At 62.1% G+C, this 21,571-nt stretch overlaps 2 protein-coding genes across 6 annotated transcripts; one reads left to right on the top strand and one right to left on the bottom strand.

Annotated features, from left to right (window-relative positions):
- The first annotated feature begins 1,616 nt into the window (after window positions 1–1,616).
- SLC4A2 (solute carrier family 4 member 2) lies at window positions 1,617–17,088 on the top strand. 3 transcript variants are annotated; one of them, XM_082693446.1, is made up of 23 exons: window positions 1,617–1,814; window positions 4,030–4,143; window positions 5,887–6,052; window positions 6,202–6,443; window positions 6,536–6,654; window positions 7,967–8,202; window positions 8,291–8,433; window positions 9,586–9,766; window positions 11,365–11,500; window positions 11,584–11,749; window positions 11,931–12,045; window positions 12,182–12,366; window positions 12,468–12,693; window positions 12,821–13,036; window positions 13,126–13,274; window positions 13,390–13,584; window positions 14,407–14,661; window positions 14,777–14,866; window positions 15,075–15,241; window positions 15,813–16,066; window positions 16,157–16,326; window positions 16,582–16,755; window positions 16,853–17,088. In XM_082693446.1, the coding sequence occupies exons 2-23, from the start codon at window positions 4,093–4,095 to the stop codon at window positions 16,931–16,933; spliced, it is 3,717 nt and encodes a 1,238-aa protein (XP_082549572.1). In that variant the 5' UTR covers window positions 1,617–1,814; window positions 4,030–4,092; the 3' UTR covers window positions 16,934–17,088. The 3 variants fall into 3 exon arrangements, with proteins under 3 accessions (XP_082549572.1, XP_082549571.1, XP_082549573.1); XM_082693445.1 differs by having other exon boundaries at window positions 1,627–1,814; window positions 15,813–16,326; XM_082693447.1 differs by lacking the exons at window positions 1,617–1,814; window positions 4,030–4,143 and adding an exon at window positions 4,752–4,801.
- A 91-nt stretch (window positions 17,089–17,179) lies between these two features.
- Window positions 17,180–21,539, bottom strand: FASTK (Fas activated serine/threonine kinase). 3 transcript variants are annotated; one of them, XM_082693462.1, is made up of 10 exons: window positions 21,343–21,539; window positions 20,144–20,563; window positions 19,472–19,651; window positions 19,202–19,341; window positions 18,506–18,719; window positions 18,244–18,403; window positions 17,946–18,037; window positions 17,730–17,865; window positions 17,543–17,657; window positions 17,180–17,395 (listed from the first exon to the last, which is right to left on the bottom strand). In XM_082693462.1, the coding sequence occupies exons 1-10, from the start codon at window positions 21,422–21,424 to the stop codon at window positions 17,288–17,290; spliced, it is 1,647 nt and encodes a 548-aa protein (XP_082549588.1). In that variant the 5' UTR covers window positions 21,425–21,539; the 3' UTR covers window positions 17,180–17,287. The 3 variants fall into 3 exon arrangements, with proteins under 3 accessions (XP_082549588.1, XP_082549587.1, XP_082549589.1); XM_082693461.1 differs by having other exon boundaries at window positions 20,757–21,530; XM_082693463.1 differs by lacking the exon at window positions 20,144–20,563 and having other exon boundaries at window positions 21,343–21,531.
- Window positions 21,540–21,571: the final 32 nt, after the last annotated feature.

The following is a 21,571-nucleotide window of genomic DNA, read 5'->3' as shown; positions in this document are numbered from 1 at the left end:
AAGGGGCATTAGGCACAGGAAGACTACAACTCCCAGCAGGCTGCGCGGAGGTTTTCTGCAGCACTCGCCTCCCAGGATTCCGATTCCACCGCGGAGGAAAACCTTGGACTTCAAGTCCCAGAAAGCATCTCGTGTCCGCTTTCCGGGCCTCGCCGCGGTACTGCCGCGGCTCCCAGTGTGCTCTGCTCTTGTTATTCCTTTCTGTGATCACAACCTTCTTTTGCAAAGGGCCTTTCTGGGGCTACACATTCCAGAACGCAGTAGGGTGGGGGTGGGGCGCCCTCTGGGGTTTGGGGTTTGGCAGTCTGCATCCCCGGCCCGGATGGGTGCTCTCTGACCCGGCTGATGGCGTTGGGGTTCCAACGACCTCCTGACAACAGCAATACGGATTCCCACCTCTCCTCAGGCCATCTGGAGACCTCAGCGTTGATTGAGGAATGGCTCTGAGCCATGCCTTGATAACGACTTAGCAGGGACCAGCCGAACCACAGAGCTGGGAAGAGAGGCAGGTGTGCCTCTGGATTTAACGTAGACCAGAGACCCCTGTCTGCCCTTTGGGCCCCGTTTGTCGTCCCGGAGCCCACCTGACTGCAGCTGCTCGCAACACCGTGACGTCCCGAGGCAAGCTGGCTGGAACGCTGGGCGTCCCGCGGTACCTGCTTGGAGAACCCGGGCCCACCGGAGTCAGCCAGGGTGTGGCCGAGGGCTGGCAGGTTGACTACCGCCCTCAACACACAGAAGTACAGACAGATGCTACACTCGGAGCAGCCTTGACCTCATCCCTTAAGGAGTTGATTATAGATTTTCTTGCGCTCCTCTCTAATTGTCTCATGATTGCATTCTTGAGGGATGTGAACTGGACAAAAACAGCCCCAAACAGCACTCCTCAGCACCAGAACCATAGTTGGTGATAAACATTTGTCAATTAACTTGTTTATATCAGAACGTTCTCTGCATACACAATGCTGTGCTTCACCTAGTGGCATATTAAAAAAAAAAAAAGTATACTCTTTATCTGGAAGAATTTATAATTTAGTTGAGAAAAACCAGAAGTACAGAAATCTTTAGCGGCAGGTGATGATTACAGTAGGGTTCGAGGAGGGAGGTCGCCGCAGGGTATCACTGAGGCAGAAGTTCCCGGGTTCGGAAAGTCTAGGTCAGCTCAGGGTAATGGGAATCCAACCTCCAGGAGCCATTACCCCTATCGCTACCGCCCTCCCAACCCCCAAGCAAAGACAGGGCCTATCCTGGAGGCACTGGGGATTACTGGGGAGTGGGGGGTAGGGGGAGAATCTTGATCCCGAAGCATCCGTATTTCCAGTTCCTCCGCCCGGAATTTCCCGATCATCCTTGTGTCTCCGTTTTCCTGTCTGGGATATCCAGCGTGAGGCGGGCTCCTTTCCGCCCAGAAGTGCTTAATGCGGCCAAGAGACGGCGTCCCGGGGGTGCCCGAGTCCCAGGCGGGGAAGCCCGGGCGGCTGCCTCACGGGACCGAGCCGGACAGCGGGCTGGCGGCTGGAGCGCCGAGCTCCCGGTGCCGGGCGGTGCCTGGAAGCGCGTCTCCGTCCCCGGGTCTCAGCCCCCACTCCCCGCCTCCCCACCCGCTGCGGCGGGGCCGCGCACGGTGCGGCGGGGGGCGCGCACGCAGGGGGCTGGCCTGCCCGCGGCGCGGGGGAAAGTTGAGTTGGGAGAAGTTGGGAGCGGCGGGGGTGCGCCCCGAGGTGGGCACTAGGGAGTCGTCGAGAGCGCGCGAGGGCGCCGAACAAGGGGGAGAGACCCCGAGACCTCCGGGGCACGAAGTCTAGAGCAAGCGGGTAAGCCGAGAGGTGGCAGCGGAGGAGGGCCAGGGCCGCGGAGGGAGGAAGGGGGGGGAAGGAAAGGGGGGAACTCGGGACTCGGAGCAGGGAGGGAGTGGAAGTGGAGGAAGGGGCGGAGACTGGGGCGCGGGGAAGCGAGGTCTTGGGGAGAAGGATGCGGAGGCGCGCGAACTGCTGGTTCGGAACGGGATCCGGGGTCCGCTTATTAGAGTTTCCTAAAGTGAGGGTGCCGCGCCCCCTGCCACCAGGAGGGGGTAGTCTCGGAGGCGCCGCCGGCCTTCCCAATTCCTGGGCGGGCTCCAGACGATACCCCTCTCCTACGACCCTCTACTCTATTCTTAAGGCCCGTCCAGGGTGCCTAGGCTGGGGGTGTCCCCGGGCCGCTGCTCCGGACCTCCGGGTTGAGAGGTGGAGCAGGGAAGGGAGGGGGTGGCGGGTCAGGTCAGGACAAGGGGTCAGGCAGAAGAGGGAGCGACTGGGTGGGGAGGGGAAAGACGAGTCGGGAGAGTTGGACCTGACTGGGGCTGGAGGGGGGGGTGCTGACTTGTCTAGGTGGGAAGCCCTGTGCTTGGTGTTGGGGGCGGCGCTGCCTGAAATCCACTTTATCCTCCTCCCTCCGCCCCCTACTCCACCCTCACCAGCCCCACATCGAAGAGCTGTGGAATGTACGAGTTTACTTGGGGGGTGGTTAATGCCCAAGTGGGGGTCCGGGGTGCTAATCCCTTGGGCGGGAGTGGGGGAGATGCTAATCCTCTGGGCCGGTTGGGGCTGGTCCCCGGAATGTGCCCCCACCCCGGATTATCGGCACCGATGCTCTGGACAGAAGCTGCTTTGTGTTCTGGGACGGCGGGGCGGGGGTGGGGAGGTGGGGGAGTACACGGAGGGCACAGCCTGGAAGTAGGAGTGGGGCACCTGCAGGTGCTCCAGACACCAGCACCCTTCTCAGACCAGGGTCCCTCCCCCCAGCACCCCTCTCCCCCACACCAAACGTGACCTGGCTGAAGGCCTGCTAGGGGGAGGTGAAGAGAGCGTCAGCTGAGTCGGGAGTGCTTGCCAGGAATGTGTTGCTCCAGGCTCCCCCCACTGGACTGAACCCCCAGACCTATGTTGTCTGACCCCACACTGACCTCTCTTTTCCCCGAGTGAGCCCTAAGTCGATCAACCCGGATCCCCTCCTCCAACAACACACTGGGGAGCTTCAGTACTCCTGAGACCCTGGAGTGCCGCCCCCCCACATCTGCTTCCCCCACTAGGAATGAGTACCCCGACTTGCCCTGGGCAAGTTCCTTAACCACAGCTCTTCTGCTTTCCCACCCCACACAGTGCCCTCCGGAGACACCCCGACAGTCACAGTCAGGAGGCCAGCAACCCTGCCACTCAGATTTTCCTGGCCTCGGGCTACGGGAGGGGAGAGATCAGCACTGCCCCGTAGGGCTGAACCTCAGGGTTTCGGCGCCCACCCTCCCAGTTTGTCACGTGCCCCTCCCCCATTATAAAGGCCTCCCGTGCCTGTGCCCGCCGTCTCCCTCCCTCCCACTGAGTGAGTGGAGTTGGGCTCCTGCCCCTCCCCCAGGGAGCCTCCTTCATCAGGGGAGGGGCACAGTCCTGTGTCTCCTCCCAGCCCTGGGTCTGTGTCTCTGCCACCCCCTTGCTGGCTGTTCGGGGCTCTCTCCAGTCTCTCCCTTCCTTCCTTCCCACTCTGCTCCATGGGGTGTCTCCCTTTCCCCAGGATGCCCCTCTCCCGGTTGGCCCATCTCGGTTGCCACAATTCGGTCCCTGCTCTCGTTTCTGGCTCAGCCTGCCCTTTCCTTCCCTCCTCCTGCCTTCCCCACCCTGATTTCTGCTGCTTTCTCGGTAGGTCTGGGCCTTGACTCCTGCCCCCCCTTTCTGCAGTCTCTTGCACCTTCTCTGTCACCTCACTTGGCCTTCTGTGGCCTCCTCTGCAGCCCCCCCCCCACATCGTCTTCTCTCTGTTTTTTCTTTTTTCCTATAAATAACTCTTTTCTTTGCTCTCTGGTCTCTATGGGGCATCCTAAAGCCCTTCACAGTCCAGAGGTTCCTGAGCAGCAGGGAGATCCCTTGGTGCCCGCTGGCGGGAAGTTCCTGAGACCTGACCTTCCCCGGGCTGGGCGTGTGTTGGGGGGGCGGCTGAGCAAGGCTGGGGCACTTGTGTGCCCGGCGGCCTGCCCTCACGTGATCTGCCCCCCCCCAGGTTATGCCGCCACCTTGTTGCCCTGAAAGCCGCCGTGACAGTGAAAAGGGCTAAGATTTGGCCATGAGCAGCGCCCCCCGGCGCCCCGCCTCGGGCGCAGATCCTTTCTGTACTGTGAGTATTGCTGGCTCGCCTGGCCGCCCCACCGCGCCTCCCCCACCACAGGTGTCTTGGGGAGGGTCTACTGGCAGACTGCAGAGAGTGTGTGTGTGTGTGTGTGTGTGTGTGCGCGTGCGCGCGCGTGCTCAGGAGGAGGGGGAGCCTCTGAGGGATTGGGGAGGGGTGCTTCCATCCCTCCCCTGGCCCCATCTGGGTCTCACGGGTCTGGGATGGGTATTGGTGGGGTGGTCCAGCCACTTCCAGGAGGGAACTGAGGCTATTTCCTGAAGATCCGGGTGGTTCTCTAGCCTCAGAGAGAGAGGAACTTTGGGGACCTGGGTCTCTAACCTGGCGACCCCCTTCTGACTCAGCCTTAGAGGCGGCAGCGTCCTCACACAGCGGTTCTGGGCAGAGTTTGCTTGCACTGACGCCGGCCCCTGGCCCCACGTGCCGCCCGGCCCGCCCTGCGCGGCCCCACGTGGCCACTGCCCCACGTGGCCCCCTCCTGATTTTCCTGGGGAGTGTAATGATTAACCCCAAGTGCCATAATCAGCCCCTTATTGGCCATCTGGCCCAGCAGGGCACGTGACTGGGAAAGGGGCACAGGCTGGTCCCCTCCCCCTCCTTCCCAAGTTCACCCCTGCCGGCCATGGACTTCCTCCTGCGGCCTCAGGTGCGAGGGGCTCTCAACCCCCCTGCCCCCACCCTGGCTAGCTCCCCGCGCTCACTCGCTTCAGCCGCCTTTCGCCGCCTTCCTCCCGCTGCTAATTCCGGTGAGAGTGGAGCGGGGAGCTTGGGGAAGAGGGCTAGAGCTGCTGGGTGGGGGGGTGGGAAGCGAGGAGGAGGAGGGGTGGGAAGCGAGCCCCTGACTCTGGTATCTTGTGTCCAGTATCCCTGCCACTCCCTGCCGCTCCTGTTCCCAGCTCCTGTCCCCACCTCAGTGTCTCCCAGGGACCCGCCTTCCTCTTAGCCCTCCTCCCCTTGGCTCTTCCTTGCTCTGGCCACTGGCACCTCCACGGAGGGGGGCTCCATACCCCGCCCTTGGAGATCCTGATGCCCTTGAGGTCCAGAAGCTCTTGAGCAAATATTTGGCGGTGCCGGGAGCTGAGACCGGCGGGGCGGGGTCAGGGGGTGCGCTGGACAGAGACTGTGGCCAGGCAGCAGGCTGCTTAGCTAGGCTGAGCTCTCCAAAGCCCTGCCGCCGCTGCCTGCAGTCTGCTCTTCTGCAGTATGACTCAGGTGGGGGGGGGTGAGGGGCGGGGCTGGCGAGCCGAGGGGCCCCAGGCCTGTTGGGGTGCAGCCGTGGGGGGGGCATTCCTGACAAGGGGAAGCGCTGCATTCCTGATTCCTGGGTGGGGGGGGAGACTAGGTTTCAGTTTGACTCGGGAGAGTTCAGGTGAGTAGGCTTGGGTACCTCCGGAAGTTACTTTTCAGGCCAGTAGTTGTGCTCCAGGCAGAGGGAATTGGTGCACCGTCAGCCATGTGAACTGGCCAGTTCCCACGCCTTACCTCGGGGCTGGAGACCCAGGATTCCTCCTGAGATTTCCCTCCTGCCCTAGAACAGGGTTCAGGTGTCTTGGAACCTCGGGGAAGGCTGCTTGGGGAGTGGGGCCAGTGGGGGTGGGGCTCTGGGTCCCTGGCACTCGGGGGGAAGGCTGCTGGGAGGGTCCTAGAGCTCCAGCATGGCACAGGGTGGGGGCTCGGGGTACATCTCTTGGTGAGCCCCTGTGTGTCCTCCCCACCCCTGCATTCTCACAGCCGGAGCCGGAGAGCTTGGGCCCTGGAGCGCCTGGGTTCCCTGAGCAGGAGGAAGATGAACTTCACCGCACTCTGGGCGTGGAGAGGTTCGAGGAGATCCTGCAGGAGGCTGGGTCCCGAGGAGGAGAGGAGCCCGGCCGCAGCTATGGAGAGGAAGACTTTGAATGTGAGGGGGCGATGGGGAGGGGAGGCAAGGGCACTTAGGGTGGCCTGTCCCGCAGGGAAGGGGCCCAGGGTCTGGTGGGAAGGGCTCAGGACCGCGATGGCAGGGAAGGAAGCTGTGCCCGCCTCTAGCCGGGTCCTTCCTCCCCGCAGACCACCGCCAGTCCTCCCACCACATCCATCATCCGCTGTCCACCCACCTGCCTCCGGACACCCGCCGCCGCAAGACACCCCAGGGCCCGGGACGGAAGCCTCGCAGGCGACCTGGAGCTTCCCCGACTGGGGAGACCCCCACCATTGAGGAGGGGGAGGAAGATGAAGATGAGGCCAGTGAGGCCGAGGGGTCCCGGGCACTCACCCAGCCATCACCAGCCTCCACACCCTCTTCTGTGCAAGTGAGTTGGGGCAGGGCTCCTGGCGGGGGGGGGGGGTGTCTCTTCGGGGTCCCTGGCCTGGCCTCACTTGCCCCCGTGGGTTCCTGTTCCAGTTCTTTCTCCAGGAGGACGAAGGTGCTGACCGAAAGGCAGAAAGGACCAGTCCATCTCCTCCCCCACCAGTGCCCCACCAGGAGGCGGCTCCCCGGGCCAGCAGAGGGGCCCAGACTGGGTAGGTGTCCCCAGATAGAGACCTCCCCTACTGGTGTCAGTGATGTGATGTGGGGGAAAAAGCATGAGCCTTGGGAGCCTCAGATCAGGGTTCAAATCCGAGCCCTGCCCCTTTGGGCAAGTATAACTTCTCTGAGCCTTCTCCTGTGTAAACCAAAAATAATAGAACTTTCTTACAAGGTGGTTGCAGGGATTAAAGGGTGGTGTGAAATAAGGTTTCGGCATGGGTTACTCCAGCACGGGACAGGTGTGCAGTCAAAGCCCCTGCACTTCCTCCCCCATCTATGACGTCAGGTAGGGCGGCATCGATTGGGGATTGGATAACATCCGATCGGTAACATGGGGCCCCAAGGTGTGGGAGACCCCCCTTTCACTCCTAGGGAGCTGCCAGTCCACCGTGGTAAAATGGCATCAAAAAGTCACTATGGTGAAGGGCAGATTTGGTCCCTATCAGTGGGGGATTGGAGTTTGGGGGTGTTAGCCAGAGAAGTCTTCTTGGAGGAAATCACTTTGAACTGGGTCTCAAGGTCACCATTATCATGGACCTGCTGTTTCCTGGGTGCCAGGCAGCGTGAAGGGCTGCAGGGAAGGAGGTGGGGCACGGGCTGCCTGACTTGCTGCGGAGACAGACAGGGTGGCCGTCTGCAGGGGCTCGAGCGGGGAACTCGTGCTGGGGGGCAGCCCGGGGGCCCGGGGGAAGGCAGAGGAGCCTCAGGGAGCGCATTGGAAAAGCAGGTCAGATGTGTGGGCAGGGGTGCCAGCAGGACCAAGAGCACTGGGGATAGGTGTAGGGGAAGAAAGCCTGACGGGGGCTCTGCTCATTGTGAATGGGGGACACAGGCTTGGAGCTGTGGGAGGGCAGTTTAGAATGACGTGGCTGGGTGCAGTGGCCGAGAGGAAGGGGACATCCTGGTTTGGGGCCAGGAGCAAAAGTAGGCACCTGTAAGGACGAGTTCATGGGAGCCGCCTGCACTTTCAAAGTTTCTTCCATTTGGTTAGAAACTTGGGAGCCGTGACCCTCTTGAGCCCACGGGGAGGGGTGTGCGCCAGAGGGGAAGCAGGGCCCGCGCCGGTAGCTGTTGCTGTCCTCACCCCGCAGCCCCCCGGGGCTGGCCTCGGCTCTGCTTTGCTGCTGAGGGGCTGGTGGTCTGAGGCAGCTGGTGTGAAGAGCCCGGTTGCAGGGCTGCCCCTGCCTGCGGGGGGCTCACCGGTCCCCGTGCACGCCCACCGCGAGTCCAGGTGGGGTCCCCTCTCCGGATTCGTCTAGCATCCCCCTGGCCTGACTCTGGCTCACGGCGGCTCTGTCTGTCCAGAGTCCCAGTGGAGGAGGCGGCGACGGCTATGGCCAGCGGCACTGCAGGAGGTGACGACGGGGGAGCGTCCGCGCGTCCCCTGACCAAAGCACAGCCCGGGCACCGAAGCTATAACCTGCAGGAGAGGAGGCGCATTGGGAGCATGACGGGGGCGGAGCAGGCCCTGCTGCCCCGAGTCCCCACAGACGAGAGTGAGGCCCAGACGCTGGCCACCGCTGACTTAGACCTCATGAAGAGTGAGTGCTGGCCGGGCCAAGCCCAGGGCTGGTGGGAGCAGGAGTGAGAGAAAACGGGAGCCTCACCCTGGCCCCCCGCCTCCTGTAGGTCACCGGTTTGAGGACGTTCCTGGAGTGCGGCGGCACTTGGTGCGGAAGAATGCCAAGGCATCTGGGCAGGGCGGCCGGGAAGGGCGAGAGCCCGGCCCCACGCCTCGGGCCCGGCCCCGGGCCCCCCACAAGCCCCATGAGGTACCGTTCGCCACTTCTTGCCCTTCCGTTATCTCCCTGTCCATTTCCAACCCACAGGTTCCCTGTCCCCCACCCACAGTAATAATCTCTAATACCAGGGCTGCTATCTGCAGTTGTGAAGGTTGTACACTGCACAAGAGTCCTTGACATGGTTGATTCGGGTGTTAGAATTCTGATTCACATGTCAGACACCGTTGATTTCTTTTTTTTTTTTTTTTTTTTTCTTTTAAAGATTTTATTTATTTATTTGACAGAGAGAAATCACAAGTAGGTAGAGAGGCAGGCAGAGAGAGAGAGGAGGAAGCAGGCTCCCTGCTGAGCAGAGAGCCTGATGCGGGACTCGATCCCAGGACCCTGAGATCATGACCTGAGCCCAAGGCAGCGGCTTAACCACTGAGCCACCCAGGCGCCCAGACACCGTTGATTTCTATATTCTGGCCGTTTTCTGGCAGCTGGCCGTGAGGAGCATGAGGACCCTTTGGGCTGGAGGAGGCTCTGTAGAGGAGCTCACAGCCCAGGGGACATCAGCCATACATCAGGCAGTTCCTTAGGGACACTGCCCATCGTAGGCTCCAGCGATCTGGTCCTCAAACCCACCCCTTCCAGTGGATTTTTTTGACCTTTTTTATTGGGGTCTGTCAGCATCCAGTGAAGTGCACTGGGGCTAAGTGTGCGGTTCAGGTGACTTTTTGCACATGTACACAGCCGGCTAACTTTGCCCACACACAGAACGTTTCCCACGCTCTCTCCCTTCGCGACCTCTGCTCAGTACCACCCGCTGTGACTGCTCTGGTGTCCTGCTCAGTACGACGTGTACCAAGTGCGTGTACTCGGGAGCATACAGCATTCTAGTGTGTGCGCGTGTGCGGTGATCCTTCATCAAGCACGTGCTACGCCATGTACAGAGCTGAGGGTTTTGTATGCTTTCTTTTGAGTCCCCATAAAAGGCCTTTGAGGTGGTTAGTCGTATTCCTGTTTTATAGATGAGGCAAAGAGAGAATCAGATTGGCTAGGATCAGGCAAGGCCCATGCCCTGTGTGGTGCCTGGGGCCATGCCAGCTCACGTCCCACCCCGACGCTGGCTGTCTTGGAGAGCAGTCCTGGGGCCCCTTGGCTCTGACCTTGCTGTGCCCTTGCATCTTCTATCCCAAGGTGTTTGTGGAGCTGAATGAGTTGCTGCTGGACAAAAACCAGGAGCCTCAGTGGCGGGAAACAGCACGCTGGATCAAATTTGAGGAGGATGTGGAGGAGGAGACGGAGCGCTGGGGGAAGCCCCATGTGGCCTCCCTCTCCTTCCGCAGCCTCCTGGAGCTCCGCCGGACCCTGGCCCACGGTAACCTGCCCTGCCCCCCCCGCCCGCCCCAGGTAAATCTCGTGGACTGAGCCTGTTCTCAGAGGACCAGAGCCCCCCAGAGTGTAATGCTACCCCAGCCCAGGAAGGCGCCTCCTCGTCTCCTGACGTCACATAGCCTGTCATTGGCTGGGCTCTGTCATTGGTGATTGCAGGGCAGGGTTGACACCGCTCTCTTATCTGGCATTTTTAGCAAATGGCTCCTTAAAGTGATGTTTTCAGATAACCCGAGCTGGTATGTTTGGGATGGTGATATGTTTTTAAAGAATGTCGATGGAAATTTTTCTGAAGTGATCTAATCTAATCTGTAGGGCTATGTAAAGTGCAGTTTTTCGGTTTTTGGTTTTTTTCTTTTTAGCATTTTATTTTTAAGTCGTCTGTACAGTCGTGGGGCTCGAACTCACAACCCCAGGTCAGGAGTTACATGCTTTTGCGACTGAGCTGGCCTGGTGCCCCCAGGGCTAAGACCAAGATATCAGACTCTTTGAGGTCTCTGATGTTTCTGCTCTGTGTCTGTGTCTGTTATCTCCTTCCCTTTGGAGAAGTCACTCCCAGTTGCTGTGAGAAGGCAGCTGAGGACTCAGAAACCCGCTGTCAGAACTGCTTTAGAACCAGGAGTAAATGGGCTCAGAGGGAAGCTGTCAGGCTTTGCGTAAGACGCCAACATGCACATGCCTTGTCGCTGTGCTTTGTGACCTCTGTTTCGGCTGCTCAGGGCCCTTTGGTTCTGTTAGTTGTTACACTCCTTTTTTTTTTTTTTTAGATTGTATTTATTTGAGAGAGACCATGGGTCTCTCTCACGGGGGCAGAGAACCAGCAAGGGGGAGGGGCAGAGGCAGAGGGAGAAGCAGGCCCCCAGCCGAGGGGCTCGATCCCAGGACCCTGAGACCAGGACCTGAGCTGAAGGCAGACACTTAACTGATGGAGGCCCCCAGGCGCCCCCTGTTTTCGTTTAAATGGTTCTGTTTGTTGTCTAGTTCTGCGTTCCTACAAGTTGACCTCGACAGAAAGATGATCTGGTCACTTTTGAAAGGATTTCCATTTCTATATAAAATAGTAATTGAGAGCAGTGACCAGTGGAAAGATCTGGAAACTGTCCCATGAGCAGCTGTTGGACTTGGGGGAAGTCTAGGAGGCCAGGCTAGAGGCTGACATCTTCCGATGGCTCAAGGCCACAGATGGGCCGTGTCATGTTTGGAGGGCAGAACTAGGACCCTAGAATGGACATAGAGGAGGCAGCATGTGACTCACCGAGTGAGCCCTGAGTGGACAGCCTGGCGCGCCCCAGCGGAGCGCTGCGTGCTTCTTGGAAGGGGCCTCTGGGAGGGCCCTGCCTTGGTGGCCTTTGCTGAGCCCCACCACATCCCTGTGGGAGAGAGGCTCGGAAGGAACGGACAGGACGGGTCAGAGACGTGATGGGGCTCGGGTCTTGAGCGCCGCTCACTGGTCTCTAGGCCAGTGCTCCGACCCTGGACTGTGCTTACCTGGGCGCCCCCTCATCCCCGGTTCCCCCTCCCTTCCACCCGCTGCCCTCACTTGGTGCCTGGGGAGGAGGCCCGGCCATGCCATCCTTCTTCCAGGGGCCGTGCTGTTGGACCTGGACCAGCAGACCCTGCCCGGGGTGGCCCACCAGGTGGTGGAGCAGATGGTCATCTCCGACCAGATCAAGGCCGAGGACAGAGCCAACGTGCTGCGGGCCCTGCTCCTGAAACACAGGTGAGCCGCACCTGCCGCCCCTGCCCGCCCGCCCCACGCCGTGACCACCGCGCTCCTTCCCTCACCGCCCTCCGCTCTGCCAGCCACCCGAGTGACGAGAAGGACTTCTCCTTCCCTCGAAACATCTCAGCCGGCTCCCTTGGCTCCCTGCTGGGGCATCACCATGGCCAGGGGGCCGAGAGTGATCCCCATGTCACCGAGCCTCTCATCGGAGGTGTCCCCGAGACTCGGCTCGAGGTGGAACGAGAGGTGAGGGCTGGCACTGGCTGGTTCAGCTCTTGGCCGCTAGCATGGGCGGCCAGGTAGTGTGCGTGATCCCAGCGTGGCGATGCGGTGGGGGGACTATGCGGGGTGGGGGGACTGTGGGGCGGGGGGGAGCCTACGGTGGGGGGGCCTGGCTGGGCTGAGCTCTGTTCTTTGGCTTCCCCAGCGGGAGCTGCCACCCTCAGCCCCACCGGCGGGCATCACGCGCTCCAAGTCCAAGCACGAACTGAAGCTCCTGGAGAAGATCCCCGAGAACGCCGAGGCCACGGTGGTCCTTGTGGGTACGTGGGCAGCTCTCGTGGGTGGGAGGTGTCGACAGCCTGGCCTGCCTCGGTGCCACCTTTGGGCTGGCAGCTGGGGGTCTGGGGGGGCTGGTCCGTGCCCTCCCTTAGCCCACGATGGCACCCCTGCCCCTAGGCTGCGTAGAGTTCCTGTCCCGCCCCACCATGGCCTTCGTGCGGCTGCGGGAGGCCGTGGAGCTGGACGCGGTGCTGGAGGTACCCGTGCCCGTGCGCTTCCTCTTCCTGCTTCTGGGCCCGAGCAGCGCCAACATGGACTACCACGAGATCGGCCGCTCCATCTCCACGCTCATGTCCGACAAGGTCAGGCCCTGCCCAGTGCCCGTGGGGACATGCCTCAGCCCCGCTCCGGGACCCCTGGCCCTCGCCCCGCACCCTCACCGGCCCCGGGCCTGCTTTGGCAGCAATTCCACGAGGCAGCCTACCTGGCCGACGAGCGGGAGGACCTGCTGGCCGCCATCAACGCCTTCCTGGACTGCAGCGTGGTGCTGCCGCCCTCGGAAGTGCAGGGCGAGGAGCTGCTGCGCTCCGTCGCTCACTTCCAACGCCAGATGCTCAAGAAGCGGGAGGAGCAGGGCCGGCTGTTGCCCCCTGGCGCTGGACTGGAGCCCAAGTCAGCACAGGAGAAGGGTACGGGCCTGGGGGCCGGGAGCCGCTGCCCGCGGGGGCTCGGGGCTGGGTGGTCCGGATGAGCATGGAGGAGGGGCTGAGCACAGAGGGGCCTTGGCGGGTGCCCTGACGGAGGCCTGGGTTGCAGCGCTCCTGCAGATGGTAGAGGTGGCAGATACAGTGGAAGACGATCCCCTCCGGCGGACGGGCCGGCCCTTCGGGGGCCTGATCCGAGATGTGCGGCGCCGCTATCCCCACTACCTGAGCGACTTTCGGGATGCGCTTGACCCCCAGTGCTTGGCTGCTGTCATCTTCATCTACTTCGCCGCCCTGTCTCCTGCCATCACCTTCGGGGGGCTGCTGGGTAAGGCGAGGCTTTGGGATGCCGGCCACGCAGGCAGGGTACGCCCCGGCCCCGGCTGCCCACACCTGAGCCGCGTCCTGCCGCCCCAGGAGAGAAGACTCAGGACCTGATTGGGGTGTCGGAGCTGATCATGTCCACGGCGCTCCAGGGCGTGGTCTTCTGCCTGCTGGGGGCCCAGCCGCTGCTGGTGATCGGCTTCTCCGGGCCCCTGCTGGTCTTCGAGGAAGCCTTCTTCTCGGTAAGGGCCCACAGGCTGGTGGAGGGCTGGCTCTTCCTGCCCCATTGCCCGGACAGGCCCACACTGTTAGGCCCCGGGCTCTGGGCCCTGACTGGATGGCGCCCCCCGCCCCCAGTTCTGCAGCAGCAACAACCTAGAGTACCTGGTAGGCCGCGTGTGGATCGGCTTCTGGCTGGTGCTCCTGGCCCTGCTCATGGTGGCCCTGGAGGGGAGCTTCCTGGTGCGCTTCGTGTCCCGTTTTACCCAGGAGATCTTTGCTTTCCTCATCTCCCTCATCTTCATCTATGAGACGTTCTTCAAGCTGGTTAAGGTGAGCAGGCCCTGCTGGGAGAGCTGGGTCAGGAGTGGTGAGACCTTGAGGCTGGCGGGGAGCTGGAGCGCCTTCTGCCTCACTCTCACTCTCGCTTTGGGGTGGGAAGTCCCAAGCTTGCCCGGAGCTCCCCTAGGCTGTGGGCCAAGGAGCCCACGGAGCACGGGCTGGTTCTTCCTTCTGGCCCCTCTCCGCCCTCTCTGGCACCAACATGCATCCTGGGACTTCAGGTCGATCTTAAAAACTCACGTATTTAATAACAAAGGTAACACATTCTTTTGTTAAAGTGGCGGACAGTCCAGAAGTGTCAAAGAGGAAGGCCCGTGAGATGACACACACAGTCACAGTCTGGGCCTCAGAGCCGGGCCATGTCAGGCTTAGGAGAGGACACGGCCTTGTGGTCCTCTGCTCCCCGTATCCTGGCCCTCCAGGCTGGCTGCAGCCACCCTTTCCCTTGCTCACATCTGGTCACCAGTCATTTTCTTGATCAACAAGACAAGCCCTGGGGCGCCTGGGTGGCTCAGTGGGTCAAGCCTCTGCCTTCTGCTCAGGTCATGATCTCAGGGTCCTGGGATCAAGCCCTGTGTTGGGTTCCCTGCTCCGCGGGGAGTCTGCTTCTCCCTCTCCCTCTGCCCCTCCCCCTGCTTGTGTGCATGCTCTCTCTCTCTCTCTCTGTCAAATTAATAAATAAAATTAGAAACCAAAAAAACAAGCCCCTTAAGGCCAGACCTGCCATCTCCTACCCTGCCTACCCCACTCAGCATCGTCCGCGCCCAGAAATCTCTCCGCTTGGGCTGATGGAGCCTTCTGTTCTCTCCCTAGATCTTCCAGGAGCACCCCCTCCACGGCTGTTTGGTCGCCAACAGCTCTGAGGTGGACAGCAGCGAGAACAGCACGTGGCGTGCGACAGGAGCTGCGCTGGGACCGGGGAACGGGAGCTCTGCGGGGCCAGCCGGGCAGGGGAGGCCCCGGGGTCAGCCCAACACCGCCCTGCTGTCGCTGGTGCTCATGGCCGGCACCTTCTTTATCGCTTTTTTCCTGCGCAAATTCAAGAATAGCCGGTTCTTCCCTGGCCGGGTGTGTGGGCTGAAATGCCAGAGGGAGAGAGGTGGGGGGCGTGGGAGGCTGGAAGGGGTGACTGAGTCAGGGCTGGAGCGGGACAGGGGCCTCTGAGCACGCTGCTTGCCCACAGGTGCGGCGGGTGATTGGGGACTTTGGGGTGCCCATCGCGATCCTCATCATGGTGCTGGTGGATTACAGCATTGAGGACACCTATACCCAGGTGAGCCTGAGCTCATGGTCCGGCGAGGAGCTGCCGCCTGGCGCCAGGCTCCAGCTCTTCCCTTCCGGCCCAACCCCAGAGCTGCCTCTTACCTGTGTGGACCCCAGGCCTCTTCTGCAGCACACCCTCGGTATTCGCCCTGCCCTGTGCCCCTCGGGGCTTCCCCTCCACAGTTCACCAGCCCTCAGCCCCACTCTCTGCCCTCCAGAAGCTGAGCGTGCCCAGTGGCGTCTCCGTGACAGCCCCAGAGAAGCGGGGCTGGGTCATCAACCCCCTAGGGGAGAACAGCTCCTTCCCCGTGTGGATGATGGTTGCCAGCCTGCTACCGGCTATCCTGGTTTTCATTCTGATCTTCATGGAGACCCAGATCACCACGTGAGTGGTCCTGGCCCAGTGGGGTGCTCCGCAGACAGAACAGCTCTGTTTGTGGAAGGGCCGGAACCCCAGCAAGGCCAGCCACTGCGGAGCACTGAGTGAGGGAAGCCCAGGGTGCCAAGCTGCTAGCCCCTAGAATTTATTTACCTTTTTATAGATTCGTTTATTTATTTGAGAGCAAGCACGAGGGGGAGGGGCAGGGGAAGAGGGAAAACAGCTCAGACAGACTCCGAGCTGAGCTCAATCTCACAACCCTGGCATCACGACCTGAGCCAAAACCGAGAGTCGGACGTTTAACCAGCAGCGCCTCCCAGGCGCCCCTGGAATTTATCCTGTAGGCAGTAGAATGTTCCTCTGATGTTTGCTGGGATGGGCACAGTGGGGGTTGGAAGCAGTCCTGAACCACAGAGAGGGCGGCACAGGGTGGGCCTTGCCCCAGGACAAAACTCTTCCTGACGGAATGGGCAGGCACCGCCGGGTTCCAGAAGCAGATAGCGGTTCCTGACTGGGTGCTCTGGGGAGACCTGGTGGTCTGCCGCGCTGGGCGTCAGGGCGCGCCTGTCCCCACCAGGCTGATCATCTCCAAGAAGGAGCGGATGCTGCAGAAGGGCTCCGGCTTCCACCTGGACCTGCTGCTCATCGTGGCCATGGGCGGCATCTGTGCTCTCTTTGGCCTGCCCTGGCTGGCTGCTGCCACCGTGCGCTCCGTCACTCACGCCAACGCGCTCACCGTGATGAGCAAGGCTGTGGCGCCTGGGGACAAGCCCAAGATCCAGGAGGTCAAGGAGCAGCGGGTAACTGGGCTGCTGGTTGCCCTGCTTGTAGGTGAGTTCCGCTCTCGCTCCACCCCTGCCCGGAGCGGTCTGCAGGGGTGGGGAGCACTGGGGCCAGCTGCTGCTCCCTTTCCTCCCCCAGGTCTCTCCTTGGTTATCGGGGATCTGCTCCGGCAGATCCCCCTGGCCGTGCTCTTTGGAATCTTTCTGTACATGGGAGTCACCTCCCTTAACGGGATCCAGTTCTACGAGCGGCTCCACCTGCTGCTCATGCCCCCCAAACACCACCCAGATGTGACCTACGTCAAGAAGGTAAGACCCCACTTGGAAGAGCCTCACGCCTCCGCCCCCTCCTGGCCTGCGGGGCTCCCTCTCCAGCCCCCGTTTGGTCTGTGGGCACCTGGCTTTGGTAAGCATCCAAAAAGGCACTTCCATCCCCATCCCCACGGAGGGAGAAAGGGCCACCTGTCTTCCAGAGGTGGCAGACCATGTGGCCCTCTGGGGACCAGGGCCCTCCAGCGCTGGGGAGAAGCCTGGGCTCACCTGTCGTATCGCACCCACCCCCAGGTTCGGACCCTCCGAATGCACCTGTTCACAGCCCTGCAGCTGCTGTGCTTGGCCCTGCTCTGGGCAGTCATGTCCACGGCCGCCTCCCTGGCCTTCCCCTTCATCCTCATCCTCACGGTGCCCCTTCGCATGGTGGTGCTCACGCGCATCTTCACAGAGCGAGAGATGAAATGCGTAAGGCCTCCTGCCCCTCCCCTGGCCCCGTCCGCCTCTGGGGTCCCTGCCGAGGCTGAAGTCAGGCTCAGCCTCCTTGTTCTCCGCCCCCCCACAGCTGGATGCTAATGAGGCGGAGCCAGTGTTCGATGAGCGGGAGGGCGTGGACGAGTACAACGAGATGCCCATGCCTGTGTAGCTGCTGCCCGGACCAACAGCCAAGGGACAGATGGACAGAGGGAGCAGGGGCTTGGGGTGGGGGGGGCTCTCTCCAGCCCTCCCTTGTTTTTATTTAAGTGAATAATTTAAAGTCCCCATACCACCCCCACAGTAAAGCGCTTCGGCCCCCACCTACCCCTGGCCTTCCGTCTCTGTGTGGGGAGGAAGCGTGGACGCGAAAGAGGGGGGCCCAGCCCACTCCCTGTCCCAGAAACAAGATGCGCGATGAGGAAGGAAAGGGACTTTAATGAGAAACCAAAATATAGAGAGCCAAAGTGCAAACTGTCCACCCCCCTATTGGGGGGCGTCATCCTGAGCCCCATGTGCACGCCCCTCACCCCCCTTCAGGCCCCCAGCGGAGGCCCAAGGCCTGGAGCTTGTGCCTCAGGTAGCTCTTGAGCTGGGGCAGGCCTCTCTGTGACTCCAGTTCCTCGAAGGGTAGCTGCAGGGGAGGGGAGCAGCGGGTTACCCACATGGTCTGTGGGCTGGGCAGAGGGGAGGAAGGGTAGCTGCAGGGGAGGGGAGCAGCGGGTTACCCACATGGTCTGTGGGCTGGGCAGAGGGGAGGCAGGACGGTGGGGAGTCTCACCGGCAGGAGCTGGTAGCCCAGCAGGCCCAGGTGCCGCTCCCGTAGGGCCCGGGAGCCCAGCAGCACTCGGCCATCGCGGCAGAAATGCCAACGTTCCCGCAGCATGAGCACCACCCTGGAGGGGGCGGACGGAGGCTCAGGCGGGTGTCCACAGAGGCAGGGAGGCTCCCCCGCCCTCCTCCCTTACCTCTGGGCGGGGCCGTGGGTAGTGGCCTGGGAGGCGGCCTGGCCCTGGGCACAGGACCTGGGAGGGTAGGGTAGGAAGGGGTCCTGGGTCCTCACGGGAAGCACAGCACCAGAGCTGCTGACACACAGCAGGAAGTCTGGAGGGGGGAGAGAGAGGGCCACTGGCTTCCAGCCAAGGCTCTGTATCCTGGCCAGCCACCCACCCGCGGGAATTCACCTGTGCAGTAGCCTGGAGGCACGGTCAGGTCCTGTCGGTACTTCTCTTCCCCTAGCAGCTGGCGCAGGCCCTCTGCCACTATATCCTTGTGACTGAGTCAGGACAAGGAGCAAACACCAACAGGGAAAGGCTCAGGAGGCTGGACCCTGGGCAAATGCTTCTGATGTCCCAAGCACCGCCCCCTTCTTGTCTTCCTAACTCCTAAGAGCGTGTCAGCATGGGTCGACGTCCCCCTGGCTCTCCTACTCTGTGCTTCCTGCAGGCTGGTCCCCTCCCCTCCCCCTGCTGCCCCATCCACCTGTACTTGCAGCGGGCACGGTCAGTGATGAGTGGCTGGGGGAAGATGGGCACTTGCTGCCTTCGGGGAAGGCGGGGACCCCGGTATCCCGGAAGCTCCAGCTCCACGGCCGTGTCTAGCAGGGAGAGGTAGCGCCGCACAATCAGGGCGTGAGGGGTGCCTGTGGGAAAGCAGGACTGAGGCTCGCGGGTAGCAGACTCCCACCCCCAGTTACTCTGCCCACTGGCCGCCAGGGTCCCAGCCAGCCCTCCCGTCCGCGCACCGCTGATGTGGTTGATGAAACTTGGGGAAAAGACAAAGTGCAGGGCCCTGAGAGGCAGACACCGCAGCTGGCACAGTGACATCAAGATGTTGACAGTAGCCAGGGGAGCCACCCCTGCTTCCCGAGCCAGGATCCTCTCAAGGCAGGGCATAAACTGCTGTTCCAGGGGCAAGTAGTTCAGCCGCCCAAAGGGCAGGACCAACTTCTGTACCACCTGTGGAGGAAGAGCAGCCCTTCACCCAGCACGAAACAGTTCTCCAAGATCCTTCACAAGCTGAACCTCAGGGAGGCTTGGCCTGCGAGCTTCTAAGGTCTCTGTAAAGGCAGAACAATCCCTCTACCCCGACGTACACACCAGAAGTTCGACAGCATAACCAGTGTCTTGAGCCCCATGGGATTAATCAAACCAATGGAGACATCGCTGTGGGGTCTGGCCCCGAAGCCTTAGGAGTGGGCTCAACGAAGCTAAGACAGCGCCGAGTGCGGAGAACTGCAGAGAACCAGGCATACACGCTGGGTGGGTGGCCAAGCCAGGTGGGGGTGAGCAAAGACGACACCCCGGGGTGGGGGGAGGGAACAGAGCACAGAGCCTGGCTGGTTGTCCACTGGCAGGCAGCCAGTCAAGCTGAACAGGGGGCCGGCCCGACACTGAGGAGGGCTAGGAGAGGAGCATGGCAGGGCGGGAGGCAATCCCACCTTGCTGCTGAGCTGGGCTTCCTGGACCACCAGGAAGTGGGCAATGGCTTCCAGAAGCTGGGGCTCCCGCAACCGGTGCCGGGCCAGGTGCTGGGCCAGGAGCACCATCACGTTGGGAGTCAGTTCCTCCGGCCTGGCCTCTGTGAAGAACACCCGTCACGCTGGACCCACAGGCCAGTGCTCGACTAGATCCACTCAGCCCAGACACCACCACCTACCGCCTCCTGTGTTCAGCCCCTCCCGCCACCTGCCCTCAGCCCCCTCCAGCACCTGCCAGGCTGCGGATGAGATGCTGCCGGGGACGCCTCAGGAGATGAGGGCAGCTCAGAGCAGCTTCCAATCTTTGCCCACCGCACGGGTCGGGTTGCAGAGTGGGAGGTGGCTTCGGAGGGAGGCGGAACCTTCTCTCCTGCTCCAGGGCACACATCAGGGGCCCATCTGACGGGAAGCCTGAGAGGGAGAGGGTCAGAGGAGGCAGCCCTGGTAACGGGGTGCTGCTCTGTTCCAGTCATGGGGTTCAGTTGCTGGATTCCCAACCTTTCGGGTCTCCGTGTTCTGGATGGAAGGGTTGCTAGAGTGTGAGCAGAAGCACTGGAGAAACGTGAAATAACACGTGACTGTGAGGTCTCAGAACAGTCTGTGGGGAAAGACCTCACACCAACACGGCAGTAAGCTCTCATCGCACGCCAACGGTGACAAACAGTGGTGGCTTTCTAGAGCACTGTGTTGGAAGGAATCAGGGCTGGCACCCCTAGCTAAGCTGGAACGAATGCTGCTGGACTCCTGCTGTCTGCTGTGGATACGGGGGAGCAGCACCGAGCCTGCCCGGCCATGCGCCATTCCTGGCAAAGCCCAAGAGGTGAATTCTGTCAGTGATCTTGGGTCTTCTATGGTCTTTCTCTATTCTTCCGTTAACACCCACCCCCCAGACGCCCTCCTCACCAAGTAAGACTGCAAGGTGCAGACACACGTGGACGGTGTGAGGATCAAAGGAGGGGCAGTTTCGGATGATGAGTTGACTCAAGTCCTGCAGTGTGGCCTGCTCCACGGGAGGGGGTCGTGGCTGGGACCCCAAGAGCTGACCCAGACGACGAAGTGCCACAGGGTAGTGATGGGCGCGCACCTTGGTGGGGTTCTGGCCCAGCCAACGCAGCAGCTCGCCAGGGCTCCTCGCCTGTTCCAGAAGCCGCTGTAGCCCCTGCACAGGGCCTGCATGGAGGCCTCCTCCAGGAGGCCGGTCCCCCCACTTGCTGGGCCCCAGACAGCAGGGCTGTACTGGCGGGAGCAGCAGCAGGCCTGACAGCCGAGCAGCAGAGGCCTGGGCAGAGAGCAGGACTCGAAGCATGGAGTTGGGCGGAGACCCTGAGGGGCAGCCCAGAAAAGGGCGTGAGGTTTTCTCCAAGGAGGAGAAAAACCGGCTATCTACTGACCTCACTGCCCATTCTGGGGGCCCTGGGGTCAGGGCAACCCACTCATGTTCACCCTTCCATGTGGCTGCTCTGGTCTTCTTCCCCACCCGCCCCTCTCTGCCTCCTTCCATCCTTTGAAACAGCACCTTCGGTGTAGTCAGCACAGGGATATTTACAAAGCAAGTCCACATGCACTACGGATCTCCTCTGATGCTCCATACACGCCTCCGAGGTGGCAGGCAGAGCTGGCACTACCTCGATTTCACAGGTGGAGAAACCAAGGCCCAGAGAGGAAAAGGGGTTAAGCCCGAGGTCACGGATCGGGTTAGTGGTCGTGCCCAGCCTGGAGTCCAGCTTGCCCTGTCGATACGCCCTCCCGACCACCTCCCCCTCCCGCAGGAGGCGGCAGCGGCAAGGAGGGTGGAACGCGGGCTCGGCAGCCGGGCGGTCCTGGGTTCCATGCTGGGCGCTCCCACTTACCAGCTGCATGACCTTGGACAAGTGGCTTCGTCTCTCTGCCCAAGCCTCCTCGCCCGTGAAACGAGAACGCAGCGCCCACCTCGCAGGGCGCCCGTGGAGCCCGAGCGCGCAGCTTTGCAATGGCGCGGAGTCGGAGGTGTCAGGGGCCCCCACACCCACCCCGGCCCGGCAACGCCAGGAGACCGTGGTCACGGTCGCCAACACCAACTCCCGCGGCCCTCCCGCAGCCCGCCCCGTAGGCGCCACCCCTACATGGCTCCCCAGGCCCCGCGCAGGTCGCTCCCTCAGTCGGTCTCGGGGCCCGGGAGCCGGGCTCCCCCCGCGGCCTCCTCATCGGCAGGCCACCGAGTCCGCCATCTTCCCAGCAACCCCCGGACCGCGGTCCGGACGCCAATCGCGGCTCAGCCCCCGACCAGCACAGACGTGGCTCCCGTCAGGCCCCGCGCGCCCCTGCGTCGCACGCCCCGCCCTCCACTTCCGG

The sequence above is a fragment of the Mustela nivalis genome (genome assembly GCF_964662115.1).
Source record: "Mustela nivalis genome assembly, chromosome: 12".
NCBI classification, from domain to species: Eukaryota; Metazoa; Chordata; class Mammalia; order Carnivora; family Mustelidae; genus Mustela; species Mustela nivalis.
The sequence above is the reverse complement of the archived record's forward strand: the minus strand, read 5'-3'. Positions and strand labels throughout refer to the sequence as shown.

What these genes read in the sequence shown, in the direction of transcription:
- SLC4A2 (XM_082693445.1), top strand. Translation starts at nt 4,093, where the DNA reads ATGAGCAGCGCCCCCCGGCGCCCCGCCTCGGGCGCAGATCCTTTCTGT. An exon ending in GGCCACGGTGGTCCTTGTGG is followed by an intron (nt 12,046 to 12,181) that starts GTACGTGGGCAG and finishes CCCTGCCCCTAG; the next exon opens with GCTGCGTAGAGTTCCTGTCC. An exon ending in CAGAGCGAGAGATGAAATGC is followed by an intron (nt 16,756 to 16,852) that starts GTAAGGCCTCCT and finishes GCCCCCCCACAG; the next exon opens with CTGGATGCTAATGAGGCGGA.
- FASTK (XM_082693461.1), bottom strand. Translation starts at nt 21,099, where the DNA reads ATGCAGCTGGTAAGTGGGAGCGCCCAGCATGGAACCCAGGACCGCCCG. An exon ending in GCACCTTGCAGTCTTACTTG is followed by an intron (nt 19,652 to 20,143) that starts GTGAGGAGGGCG and finishes TCTCCCTCTCAG; the next exon opens with GCTTCCCGTCAGATGGGCCC. An exon ending in CGTGCCCGCTGCAAGTACAG is followed by an intron (nt 18,038 to 18,243) that starts GTGGATGGGGCA and finishes GTCCTGACTCAG; the next exon opens with TCACAAGGATATAGTGGCAG.